Source organism: Hippopotamus amphibius, chromosome 2 (genome assembly GCF_030028045.1).
Source record: "Hippopotamus amphibius kiboko isolate mHipAmp2 chromosome 2, mHipAmp2.hap2, whole genome shotgun sequence".
Classification (NCBI taxonomy): Eukaryota; Metazoa; Chordata; class Mammalia; order Artiodactyla; family Hippopotamidae; genus Hippopotamus; species Hippopotamus amphibius.
The window spans coordinates 13441999-13456595 of NC_080187.1; the positions used below are offsets into that span (position 1 = coordinate 13441999).

A 14597-nucleotide genomic window follows, 5' to 3' on the forward strand; every position below is an offset into this window, starting at 1 on the left:
AGTGTGAACCTGTGGAAGAGATTCTACTTTTCTGAGCCTCAGTTTCCTCATCTATAAAATGGATAAACAACATTTAATTTTAGAGAGATCTGTGTTGATCACATGAAACAAAACAAGAGAAAGTAGTGCCTGGCAATACCACAGACACTCAACACACATTTGCTTTCTTCCTTCCACCACAGCAATAATGGAACACAGAATTTTTTTTTTTCATTCGACTTGTTCAAATCATGCTGTGGTTTTTTTTATTACCTTCTTTTCTTTCCCATCCTTAATGCTAGCTGCAGGCAAGTTTATAGAAGGCAGCAACTGTGTATCATTTATCAAGCAGAACACATGCTAAACAAATGCAACACAGTTTTCTGTCCTTAATGCATCTGAAAAGATTATGCATGTAAATCTGCGCCGTGTCTCTATGGCATGACACAGAAATGCTCAGGTTTGAAAAGAAAGCCCACCGCATGTGAAACAGAAAGGAATTATATAAACACAGAGAGGATTAGCTCAGCATTTTGAAGCTATAAACCTGGGTACTCCATGGACAGCTTCTAAACTGGAGGAAGGAAATGTTTAGTTAGAGCTATTTGTTTAATATATACACCAGATGAGATAAAGGAATTCAAAAGACAATGTAACTCACACTTCCTCACTCTGTCCTTGTAAAGAACCCCTCTACTGAGATGACTGTAGATGCTTTTTTTCCGAAACCCACAGTATTTCAGCTTGGAGAAATGGCAAAGATGCTCTGCTTGAAAAATGAAGATATACTCCAACTTCCTAAGAAAAAATTAAGCGTCTCCTGCCTCATAAGACGCTCTGGTGGCCAATCAGGTGCTGCTTCTGTGAATGCCATTTGCTATTTAATAACAGAAGTGGCTGGCTCTGAAAAGCAATCTGCCTGATGAGGTCTTCAAGCTGTGTAATTAGGAGGCTATTCCCTAAATTGGCCCGCAGTGCCTATGGGATTAGATGAACAAGGCGGAGAGGCCTCAGTGGTTCAGAGGGGCCAGAAAGGGAAAGAGCTGACAGTTCCCTTTTTGTCCATTTCTCTGCTCCTTGGTAACACCAGGAATGAGTGCTTTTCCCTTCCATCAACCTAATGACAAGTATTCATCCATCGGAGGAAAATTTACTGAGTGCATCCATGTGTCAGGCACAGTGTTAGGCACTGGACCAAAGGAGCAAGTTAGATATGATTCCTACATACCAAGCTTACAGTCTAGTAAAAGCGAGATGGAAAATTAAGATAAATAAATGCATGACTGTTAATAATGATAAGAACAATGAAGAAAAAGAACTGTGAAGACTTCCCTGAGAAAGTAATATGTAAGCTGTGATCCAAAATATGAGTAGCAATTGACCAGACAAGAGTGTTCCAAGCAAAGGAAAGAGTGTATGCAAAGGCCCTGGGAATGCAAAAGCTTTGAGGAATTGAAAGGTTAGTGTGACTAGAGCAGTGTGCAAGGTGACAACGGCACAAGACTAGAGAGTCTGCAGAGACAGGCAACGGCTATTTCATGCAAAGCCTTTTAGGTCACAGTCATCCTTTTCTTAGAGATTACTTGAAGCCACTGATAAACTCAGTGCCTGGGAATGACAGTCCAATAGATATCTTTAAAAGTTCACTCAGGTTGCAGTATGGAGCACAGATTGGGGGAGCAGTGAGTAATACCCCCCAACAAGTATGCCTGGCACATCAGCTACAAGAGCCCTCGGATCTGAAACAGTCTGTTCATAGCAAGGGCTTTCTCTTACTCATATCTCTACCCCAGTTTGTCAAATTCAGCAGGTTCAACTTTGGTCTCTGTCTTTGGGCTAGAACTACTGAAAAAGACCATCAGAATAGGGAGAGACTTCAGATTCCTTCACCTCATGCTAACAGATGAGGAAATGGAGACCCAGAGAGTGGTGCAACTTACACAAGGTCAAACAGCCAGCTGGTGGGAGAGGTGAGACCAGATTCCAGGCCCTCAAGGATCCCCAATCCAGGTCAATTCCCACTGGACCAAGAAGGAAAAGCCCATTTATCTTCCTCAACCAGACTTAAAATCATAGCCTCCAAGTTGCAATGATCTAAAGCAACCCAGCTTCCAGCCCTGAAAACACTGTGCTCTGTGCAATATTCTGCACTGGTCAGTCAAGTTTAAAAGGAATGTGAATTCCTGGAAGGTCTGCTCCAAATACTAATGCAAAAGTCACAGACTGGTGGCCCACAGACCAAATGTGGCCCATTATATTTTGCCATAGTCTTAAAATAAAACACACAAAAAAGGGAAGTAGTTATCAACATTTAACAAAGATCTAACATAAAAATTTGGGTTACTGGCTTCTTCTGATTACCAGGCCTACATTTCTGCCTGGGCACAGGCTGCTCCCTTCAGACAGGGCACAGGCTCTACAGTTTACTCCAGCCCCTCCAGTCACTGCATTGCCACTGTTGCTTGTCTTAGAAGGGGCCTGTGTCAGTATTCAAATTACTTGCCTGGCCTCTATAGCATCTGAGTTAAACAGAAAAGGAATTTAGAAATAGGAAGAGGGCTTTTCTTATCCTTAAGTTCCCTTTGTTACACCTTCTCTCTTGTTTCATCCCAAACTGGAGGGAATGCTTCCTTCTGACCTGACTCAACCTCCTGCATTCCAAAAGAGACCATAGAGAGGGACCCTTTCAGCAAGGCCACCTTACCTCTGGGAAGCCGGCCATATTCACCAAAATCAGCTGTGGCGACTTCATGGAGATCTGGCCAATCTGGTTTAGAGCAAACTTCCCATCAGCAGTTGCCACAGTGATATGATCAAGGGATCCTATAAGAAAAATTAAATCAAGAGTCTTAGAATTTGGAAGGACTTTAGTAGCCCTGCATCTAAGTCTCTAGCAATTCAGATTCAACTAGGGATCCCTTTTTAACATGGCAAGACGGTTCAAGTGGCTTTCATGGGAGCAGCGGCATCACGTGACGGAAAGAGCTCTGAAATGCTGACAAACCTAGGCTGGAATTCCTTACCAGCACCAGGGTGGCCAACGGTCCTGGTGTGCCTGGCCCTGAGTGCTTTCCTGTGACACAGGGCTTTGAAAGCTAAACCTGGAAAGAGTTGGTCACCCCTCCAGCAATGTTGCCACTTACTAACATGAAACCTCACGCAATTATCTTCTAGGTACTTTGGTTTCCAACTCAATTAAAAAATAACTACCTTACAGGATTAAAGTGAAAGTTATAACTAAATATAAAGAAGCAAGTCTACAATAGGCACCAAAAAGTAAACATAAAAATAGCTACCTCTTACTCGTCCTTTTAGTTTTCACAACTAGTCTATAACACTATCACTGTCTCCACTTTATACCAGAGAGAGACTTGGGGAGGTTAAATGGTCCAAATCATAGAGCTAACAAAAGGAAAAAGGAGTGAGCGCCATGCCCCAACTCAGGTTGCTTACTTCCAATTCTAATCAAGGCTCTCTCCATTATCAGTGGAACTCAAATTTGGCTGTGCCTCAGAACCCCCAGGGTTCTTTTTAATTTAGATTCACCCCCAGAGACCCTGACTCTGTAGGGGCTTGGGAGCCTGTGATTTGGGGGGGGAAACGTGTAGTTTTTTTTTAAAGATCACCACATGTTTCTGACATTCAGCCAGGTTTGGAACTGTTCCCTTACACCACCTTGATTTTGGCACTTAGATTCCCTTTAGGAAGAAAAAAACAAAAAAAACCCACCAACTATTACCACTTCACTGTTATCCTGGATCTGATCTTCGTCCATATCTGAATTATGGAAAACCCTGCACAAAATTTTCTTGTCAAGAAGGCAAGCATATAGTTACGGATGGAAAAGGGGCATTATTCAAACTCACTGATTTCCCATGCAAATGAGAACTAGAAGAAAACCTTACCATTCACTTTAAGAACCACTCACAGAGGGCTCATTCTGATACACGAAGAGTGGGGGGGGGGAGGGGGGAGGGTCGGTCTTTTAAACAAATTGGGAGTTGTCCTGGCAAATTGTTGTCAGAATAATGCAGTACCATACTATGGCCCAAAGACCTGATTTGAAGCACAGTACTCAACTCAATTCAATGCCATCACAAGACAGAAGGCTGTTGACACCACTGGCTTCAATCTGGAAAAGTCCATGATTCTGAAGACCAATGACCTGGGTTCAAATACCAACCCTGCCACTTCCTGACTGTGTGACCTTGGGAAGGTCCCTTCCACCTTTTGGGTGTCTGTTTCCTGATTTCTAAATGGGGCATTAAAATCATACCTATCTCACAGAGTTGTCAGGTGGGTTAAATGAAAGAGTTTACAGAAAGCACTTCTAACTGTGTCCTGGCATATACAAGTGCCCAATAAATGCCAACTATTATTCTTACTTCTCAATTTTCCCCTAGATTTTAAGCAAACTAAGCTACTTACAATTTCTCTAATATAGCCTGTTCTCTCTGGCCTTGAGATCCTGGGCATACAGTTTTCTTTCTACTGCAGATGCCCTTCTCTGCTCAGATAACTCCTGCCCACTCTTTACCACTCACCTATGAGGGCATCTAATCTCAGAAATCCTGTCTGACCTCCCTGGCTGGATTACAAACCCCTTTATGAGCTCCCGAGGAGCACACTTCTATAATAACGGCAACCAATATTTACTGAATGTTTCCCATGGCAAGACATGGTGCTGAGTGCTTTCTGTAATTTATTTGCTTTCATTATCACAATAACCCTATGAGACAGTTCCACCATTTTACAGATGTGGAAACTGAGGCACAGAGAATAACTTGTCCAAGGTCACAAGAGCTCTTAAAAATGGAGCCTGAATTCAAACCCAGGTCTGATCAACTCCAAAGCCATGGTCTTCACCACTCTGCTTCACTGTATGGTTTTACACATGTTGGTTGACTTGCCTGTCTCTTCACATTAGGATCTAGGCTCTTGGAAGGTGGGGACAATGTCTTTTCTCTTTGTATCTATAGCACCTATTAATCAGCACAGAACAAGTGCTCAGTAATGCTCTGATGAAGAAATGAATGTATGGATGGATGGATGAACAAATGAGAGGACAAGAATGAATTAAAGAAATAAACCTGACTTTCAGACAACTATTAAAAGCAATCAACTATCTTGGAGATAGAAATCGCCGGTACATAGATGGAGGTATAAGAGGAAAAGTGCCTGCTGGTTCAGACAGTAATGAAAGATGATACAGAAGAATCTGGCTAAAATAAAATAAAAGACTGGCTAAGTTCAGCCTGTTTTACCCAGTCTCTTCATGGCCCCAAGTTCTACACAGAACACTGCACAAACATAACCCTGAAGAGAAAGAAGCAAAGAGGAAATACCAACGGGAGGCCTTCTGAAAATGGATCTTAACTCAGCCTTCCTGATTTGCCATAAGATCCTCTGCCACAGAAGTCCCAACCTGGGCTTTGCAGTGTGCAGTTGTGGTGGTTCCCATTCCCTAAATCTGTATCGACATAATGCACCAAATCCTTTCCCTCAATCTGTCCCCAGTGAGAATCTCCCTCAGCTTCATCCCTGCCCCTCATTTCTGCAGAGGTTAACATTTAACAAATTACACTCCCACCCTCTTTTCAGGCCCATCATCTTTTTAAGTTCAACAAGAGTAGAGCTTGCTGGCTAATTTTAAGTATCACATTTCTCCCTGAGCTCCTCTCAAACTGCTCTCTGGTTTCGGCTACAGAATGTTAACAGGCCAGAAAGCACAGGGGAGACAAAGCACTTTATCAGCTTCATACCTAAAATAATAAGCAAGTTTAAAATAAACAGTTGGGAGAGATTGAATGGCACGCTCTACTGTCAGCAAAGGCAGAAATGCCCCAGTCCAGGGCTGACAAATGACGGAATGGTCTTCTGGTTTCACACTGGCTCTCGTCTCTGAACTCTGTATATTTCTGCTGGTGTTTATAAATGGAGCCATATATTTTTCACCTGGTTTCCTTAAGAACAAGTTCATGAAAGATCTTCCAGGTTCCTTATGAACTACCCCAAGCAAGACGTGAGTGGGAGCAGCACGAGCTCCCACCGATACTTTCTGAGGGGGTCCGGGGCTTGACTCTAAGATAATGACAATTTCCAAAAGGCCAATTTAACAGCAATTGGATTTTTCCTGCCTGCCTGCACCATTAGCTGACAACTCACTTCTTCCATCACATCTGCAAACAGTTCTCCTAGACAGTTCTGACATTTCCCACTTAGAAAAGCCACTTTCAGGAAGTTATTAACCCAAACAGAATCTTCCTGGTCAAGCTCAGGGGTAGAGAAATGCCTCAGGTGGGCAGGTCTGCCGCCAGTTGGTTCCCAGGAAGGGGTAAGAACGGCCAAATAGGACAAATTGGAAAAATCAGACCAAAGATGTCAGTTACTATGAGACTAAATACCTACAGGTGTTTATAGAGTACAGTAATAATAAAATTCACATTTTTTGAGGGTATAATTCCATGCGAGCAAAGACCATGCCTATTTTTGTTCACTGTGTACCAGCACAATGCCTAGTTCATAGCGGACAAGTATTTGCTAAATGGATAAACGCAGAGTTACTATGTGCTGGGCACTGTGCTAGAACCACTACACACATTACCTCATTTATGTTCATACCCATCCCAAAGCTAGAAGGTAGGACTCAGACAAGGAAAGTGAAGACCAGAGAAGTAAAGTAACTGCCCGAGGTCACCAGTTAGTAAGTGATGAAGCTAGGAGTAAAATTCAGCTCTGCCAAAGTCACAGTCCTTCCGCTATGCCCCTCTCCAAAACACGGGTTCAGTCACTAACCTGGTGAGGTCCTTATATTGACAGTCTTATTGAAATTATCCTTGAGCGCTTCTATCACAGACTTCATTTCTTCATCCACCTCTTCCAAGCTGATTATATCTTCAACCAAGGCAGTGTTAAGATTCACCCTGGTTTGGGACTGTCCTTTCCCTTTGGCTAGAAAGTCAACATTCAATGAGTTAAAAAACAGCAGCATAAGCAGAGACAATAAACAATGAGTTAAGAAGTGCTTACTATGTGCAGGGAAAAAAAGCCAAGTGCTGGAAAACTATAGCACATTGTCACTGCCCTAAAAAAAGAGTCTACATTTACTGTCAACCTGGTTCCCAGCATCATGCAAAGCACTTTCTCAGGTATTGTGAAAGCACAGGGGTTTTTTGTTTTGTTTTGTTTTAATTTTATTTATTTTTTTAGCACAGGTTTTATAATGAGACACCCCAGGGGTGTCTTATAGCCCATATTTACAACCTTGAGCAAGTTACTCTACTTTTCTGATATCAGGTTCCTTTCCCATAAAATAGGAATAATAATATCTATACTGCCAGGTTGCTGCAAGGATACAAATTAAGTAATTCAAATACCTAAAAGAGCACTATCCACATGGCAGACACTCCGTAAGTGAATGAATTCCTTATTCTTCAGAAAGATAAACAGAAGATGAGAAAGGTAAAGTGACTTGCCTAATGTCACAAGGTCATGAAACAGTAAAGCCACGGTTTGGTCCCAAATCTGTCTAACTTTAAACCCACAAACTTTCCATTAAACTGTCTTCATAAAATGTAATTGGAGATACAGAAAATATATTAACTCATTTAAAAGTGAATCCTAAGACAAGGATATGCAAAGTATCTGATGGCTGGTACAGACAAAAAGAACATCAGTAGTTTAGCAACACTAAACACCACCAGTGATAGTGACAATGGCTTATATTTTAGAAAACCAACAATACTGAGAACTGAATAAAATTCTATTTTATATCTAAACCATCATAGTGATTTTTCATATCCATCTATAATGTATATATGCATAGATCACTCCCATGAGAAATACAAATATTCTTGCATTTCTTTATGGAGGGTGTGAGAAGGAGAAAAAGAATAAAAAATAGTTAAATGATATTATCCTACACCTGTTTATTTATCAACAAACATTTATTGAGATCATTCACAACAAATTTTATTAAACATCTACAGTGAGCTAGATCCTGTGCTATCTGTATACCATATTACAATTTGCAATGCAATTTCGAGAACATTCTTCTATTTGATATTCAAAGCAGCTCTCTGACGTAGGAAGAACAGAGTTTATTATTGTTCCCATTTTACAGATGAGAAATCTGAGGCACAAGCCATTTAAATGTTTTGCCCAAAGTAACCAACCACTAAGCAGCAGAATGATTTTTTGGGGGGAACATTTATTTACTTGTGTCACCCACCATCTTGCTTGAAATCTCACTGCTCTTCAGTTAACAGGCTAATGGCTTAGAATTTTCAGAATTGATGAAAGAGGTGAATCTTCAGATTTAGAAACACAAGTTCCAAACAGGATAATAAAAGTAAAGTCATACCTAGATATTTTGTGAATGCAGAATACCAAGGACAAAGATTGTGAAACCGCCAAAGAGGAAAAACAAACTATCCATAAAGGATCAAAATTTAGAATAACAGTGACAATACAAGCTAGAAATAATTTCCAAGAGCAACAATAGAAGCCAGAAACAACAGAAATAATATCTTCAACTTTAGTCTTAAACCAAGTACGCATGTTAGAAATTTTAAGTTATGCCCATCAATATTAGAATGGCTAAATATAGTTTATGAATGAAATATTATATAACCATAAGAAGATGTACAACTACACAGAAGAATTTAAATGAAACTCACACACATAATGTTAAGCAAAGAGGCCAGAAACAAGAAGCCAGACTGTACAGTGCAAAATCCAGGTACAATAACATATACTAAACAGTATAACAGACAAAACTAATCCATGTCCCTCGCACAGCCAAATAAGAACTAAAAAAAAAAACCCACAGATGAGTGGATAAACAAAATGTGGTATATCCATACAATGGAATATTTTCAGCCACAAAAAGGGATGACGTTGTGATCTACGCTGCAATGTGGATGAATCTTGAAAACATTACGCTAAGTAAAATTTGCCATGTGCAAAAGGACAAATGTCGTATGAGTTTACTTATATGAGGTACCTAGAGCAGTCAGATTCATAGAGACAGAAGGTAAAATCGAGGTTACTAGGCAGTGGGGGAAGAGGGGTATGAAGAGTTACTGTGTCATGGGTAGAGTTTCTGTTTGGGAAGATGAAAATGTTCTGGAAATGGATAGTGGTGAGGCTGCACAACATTGTGAATGTACTTAATGTCACTCAACTGCAACACTCCACATTATTAAAATGGTAAAAATTGTATGTTTACCATAATAAAAAAAAATCCTAAAAAGCAAAAAACAAACAAACAAAATAATCAGTGTCAGCAGCAGTTAGGATAATAATTACCTGCAAAAGGTAGAAGGTGGTAAGTTACTGGAAGGGAACAAAAGGGCATTTTTGACGTGCTAGGAATGCTCTTGTTTTGGGTTTGGGTGCTGATAAGTAAAAATTACATAAGTGAAATTATCAAGCTATTTGCTTATGATAACTGCACTTTTCTATAGATGCTTTTTTATTTTTATAAAAACATAAAAAAGAAAAGTAACCACCAAAACAATAAGAAATAGAATGTATCAACATACGAGTGTGAGTCAAAAGTTATCTGCACTCTGGCTGTAGAATTTATAGAAGTTTTAATATTACTGGAGTGTGGATAATTTTTGACTCACCCTCATACCTTCCAAATCAGCAGAGATGAAAAAAAGAAGACTAAAGAAACTTGATTAACCCACTAGAAAGGAGAAAAGAAACAAAGAAAACCTCAGTAAAGAGATAGTACAAAATAATAGAAATACAAGTACTCAGTCATCACAATAAATATAAGCAGAGCAAAGAACCTGTTAAAAGTTAGAGATTCTCAGTAAGATCTTTTTTTAATCTAGTCATATACAATATATACAAGAGGTTTTATAAAAACATAAGATCACAGAAAGTTTAATGTATAGGCATGAGAAAATTATAACCCTGGCAAATATTAATCAAAGAAGTCTGGTGTAGTTATATTAGTATAAGACAAAATTGATTTTAAAACAAAATGCATTATTAGAAATAATGAGCACTTCATAATGATAATAGAAACAATTCACCAGAAAGAGATAATTCTAAGCTTAAATATACTCAGTAACACAGCCTCAGAATTAAAAGGAGAAATTGATGACCATCATAGTAGATTTCAACATACGTTCCTTAATAACTGATAAATTGAGCAAATTTTAAAAAATAGAAAATTTGATCAACAAAACTAGTCACCGTGATCAAAAGCTCTCTTTTTTTAAAAGGTGCATAAAATTGACAAACTTCTGTCAAGCATACTGTAATTGATTTATACAGGGGACACAAATAAATAATATTAAGGAAAAAAAAGGGGACACAGTCACCAAAACAGTAGAGATTTTAATAATCTTAAGAGACCATTATGGACAACTTTATGCCAAGAACTTCCTACAAACATATAATTTAATAAAACTAATTCAAGAAAAAAGAGAAAATCGGGGAGTCCCCTGGTTGCCTAGTGGTTAGGATTCCGGGCTTTCACTGCCGTGGCCTGGGTTTAATCCCTGGTCAGGGAACTGAGATCCCGCAGGCCACGTGGCACAGCTAAAAGAAACAAAAAAGAGAGAGAAAATCAAAGCAGCTTCATAATCATTAAAGAAATGGAATCAATGATTTAAAGTCTACACACACACATGCACACACACAATACCAAATCCAGATAATTTTACAGGTAAGTTCTACCAATCGTGCAAGGAACTGATAATCCTGATTTTATACAGACCATCCCATTAAAAGAGAAAGATCAACTCCCCAACTCACATTATGAGACTAACATAGTCTTGACACCAAAACCAGACAAGGATAATACTAGGAAGTTATGCCCAACAGTATCACAAAGCTGTATTAAGACTAATCTCATATACAAATATAGACTCAAAAGCCCTAAATTAATATTAGCAAACCAAATCCAGCAATGTATATACAGATTATGTATGAAGCAATGTACATAAACATTACATGCCAAGAACAAGGAGGGCTTACACCAAGAATGCAAAAGTGGTTTAACATCAGAAAAGGCTACTGATGTAGAGTCACCACATTAACAGATTAAAAGATTTTAAAGAATGATCACAATAAATGCAGTAAGAACACTGATAAAAATTTAATACCCATTCAAAACAAAAACTCTTAGCAAAACAGGAACAGAAGATGCTTGCTTAAAAGAGAGACTACTGAAAAAGAAAAGCAAACATAATTCCTGATGTTAACACATAAGAAGTGTTCACTATAAAGTCAAGATTAAAGCAAGGATGCCTACTATCAATGATCACTTTTATTCAAATCATATTAGAATTCCTAGACAATGCAGCTGGAAGGAAGGAAGAGAGGGAGGGAGGGAGGAAGAGAGGAAGGGAAGAGAGAGAAAAGAAATAAAAGGTATGTGGTATATAGATTGAGAAGGGAAAAACAAAGCTGTCATTAAATACAGGTATTTTAATAATCTACCTAGAAAATCCAAAAGAATATACAAACAACAGATCTAATAAAAGAGTTCAGCAAAGTTCCAAGATACAAGATCAATGTACAATTATCAAAAGTATTCCTATTCACCAGCAACCAAATAGAACACATAATTTTTAAAAAGATATAAAAAAACAAAGAATCTTGTATAAAATACAGCATATATTTATGATCTTAGGTAGGGGAAATTTTCTTAAATAGGAAGAAAAGAGCACGACTCAAAAGAAAAAGATTGATAAACTGGACTACATTAAAATTAAGAACTGTTCATCAAAAAACATAGTGAAAAGGCAATTACTATCAGCAATACATATATATTCTGAAGTCTCACCTTTAGAATACATAAAAATTCTTACGTCAATTTTTTTAAATGGCCAAAAGACTGGAAAGAGGATATCCAAACAACCAATAAACAAATAAAAGGTGCTCACCGTGACTACTCATCAGCAAAATATAAATTAAAACCATAATAAGACACAACTGCACACACATCAGAATAGCTAGAATAAAAAGGCTGACCATACCAAGTGTTCACGAGTATACAGTGGATGTTTAGCAAATAGAAAGCTAAAACACTCTGGGGAGAAGTGTAACCTGACATAACTACTTGGGAGAACTGTTATGTTCTGACACTGAACTGAAACTGAATAATATATGCATAACCAAAGGCTCAGCAATCCCTCTTCTTGGTATACACCCAACAGAAAGGCATACGTATGGGCACCAAAATGCATGTTCGTAGCAGCATTACTTATTTTAGCTCAAAACTGGAAGCAACTCAAATATCCATCAGCTATAGAAAACATATATAAATCATGGTGTATGCATTCATGGGGGTACTCTAAAGAAATAAAAATGTACCAACAACTACTACAGGCAACAATATAGACAAATCTCACATGTAGATTGTTATCAAAAGAAGCCAGGCATGTCCTAGGTGGCGCAGCGGTTAAGAATCCGCCTGCCAATGCAGGAGACATGGGTTCAATCCCTGCTCCAGGAAGATCCCACATGCCGGGGAGCAACTAAGCCCATGAGCCACAACTATTGAGCCCATGTGCTGCAACGACGAAGCCCACGTGCCTAGAGCCCGTGCTCTGAAACAAGAGAAGCCACGGCAATGAGGAGCCCGCACACTACAACGAAGAGTAGCCCCCACTCATTGCAACTAAAGAAAGCCCGCACACAGCAAAAAAGACCCAACACAGCCAATAAATTAAATTAATTAATTAATTAAAAAAAAGAAGCCAGGCATGAAAGAATACATCCTGAGTTCAAAAAAAGAAAAATGAATCTGTGGTGTTAAAGTCAAGAGAGGGGGTTGTCTTTTGAAGGGAAGCTTCCAGAGTATAAGTCATGTTCTATATCTTAATCTCGGTGATGGTTACAGGGTTGTGTTCACTTTGTGAAAATTCACTGAGCCATAGACTTACAATCTATGTACGTACTTTTCTGTATACATAACTCAAAACTTCACTTTAAAAAACACTGTATACAAAAGTGACAAAAATGATGATAGCCTAGAAAAATAACCTGATTATTTGAACCTGCATATCAAAAGTTATTACTATTATCGCTATTAACTGAATATAAGTCTTCTATGCATTAATGCTCTTTTCAGCAACGTGTTAATCTTCTTCTTAACAGGAAAGGAGAAGGTCTGCATGAAACCATGAAAGAAAAGCAGTGAGAAAAATATTCAGTAGCATATTTCAAGCACCATCCTGGGGAGTGGACTCCCTGACCCACCACTGCAAATAGCAGGTCTGCTTGACAAGTTTTTGTCACGCATTCATTCCTTCAACAAAAATTTTTGATACGTACTATGTGTCAGGCCTTGTTAGCTGCTGAACAAGAAAAACATAGACTTCATCCTCACAGGACGCAAGACATAACAAACAATAATCAATGCTAAAGTTAATTAATTAATGAGAGCTGTGCTTAAGTACATCAAAGGTAAAATAGCAGTGTGCACAAGTGCATGTAACAAGGGACCTGACCCAGCCGAAGAGGTCAGGGAAGGCTTCCCTGAGGAAGTGACATTTAAGCTGAGACCTGAGTTATATCAAAGTCTCATTCTTGGATGACATAAGCCATTAAGATCATCCTTCTAAATCCACGGCTCTAATACCTCCTCACCCAACAACCTTCTGCTTTTAATTTTACTTCCAACACTGTTCTTCCTATATGGAGAAAACAGGTTGATCCCTGCCAAAAGTATTCTGGTTTGCTTGGCACTTATACCTCTAATTCTAAATCTCAAAGAAATTAGCCATTTTCTGAGCCATGGTAACATATGAGGCAGCATGGCAATGAGAAAACAGACCCTAGGATCTAATACCATCTCTGACACTGTGACCTTTTAAGCTAATCAAATGAACCACCTGAGACACCAGTGCCTCATGAGGCATGGCGAGAAACTCAGAACATCTCTGAGATCCGTTCCAGCTATGATAATTCAAGGGCTAAATATAAGACGGGTAAGGAGGTCATGCCTCTACCTTTGGCTTTCTTGGTAGCAAAATGACGGACTGGTACAACTGGATAGGCTGTGTATCGCCCATGGTCATTCTGTCTTCCACTCACTGTCTTCAGCGTAACTTCTGAAACAGGTCTGATCAAGGCTGCAAGGGAGTTGCAAAAGGCAGGGTGGACCAAGCGGAAGCACCTTAAACCCAAGGCCATAACTGAAGACAATTCTTGTGAACATCCACTAAAAAGAACAAGACAAAAAGGAGATCTAAGTAAAAGAGACCCTATTACAACTTCAGAAAATAATCTGTACCAGTTAGCAAGCAAACCCTATCAGCTGAGCCTATCAATCAGTTTTGAGCTATGTGCTAGGAAACTTAAATACATTATCTCTAAACCTCCTCCCAACAGCTGCACAAGGAAATATGATTAGCCCCACTTTACACTAGGAAGAAACTGAGGCTCACAGAGATTTAAGTAACTTGCTCACAGTCTGCAGGACTGCCGTGTTTTTTCCACTACAGCAAATGCCTCTTAGCACACAGGGAACAGAGTTAAGTAAATGCACAGCAGCCTACACCCTTAATGATGGTAATTAAACCCTTATAGGAGAAAAGGCACAAAATCTTGATAAAGTTATACTATAAAGAGGAAGGGCAGAGCACTGG

General features: G+C 39.0%; 1 protein-coding gene across 4 annotated transcripts in view; it reads right to left on the minus strand.

Annotated features, from left to right (window-relative positions):
• The window catches only part of MRRF (mitochondrial ribosome recycling factor), a 53293-nt gene that overhangs the window by 34313 nt on the left and 4383 nt on the right, over positions 1 to 14597 (minus strand). For 3 of the 4 annotated variants that reach the window (XM_057721125.1, XM_057721122.1, XM_057721123.1), the window contains 3 exons: positions 13959 to 14170; positions 6775 to 6930; positions 2684 to 2802 (listed from right to left, as the gene is read on the minus strand). In XM_057721125.1, the coding sequence (XP_057577108.1) occupies positions 2684 to 2802; positions 6775 to 6930; positions 13959 to 14142 (459 nt within the window). In that variant the 5' untranslated portion in view covers positions 14143 to 14170. The remainder of the gene's footprint in view (positions 1 to 2683; positions 2803 to 6774; positions 6931 to 13958; positions 14171 to 14597) is intronic. The other variant, XM_057721124.1, reaches the window with a different exon arrangement.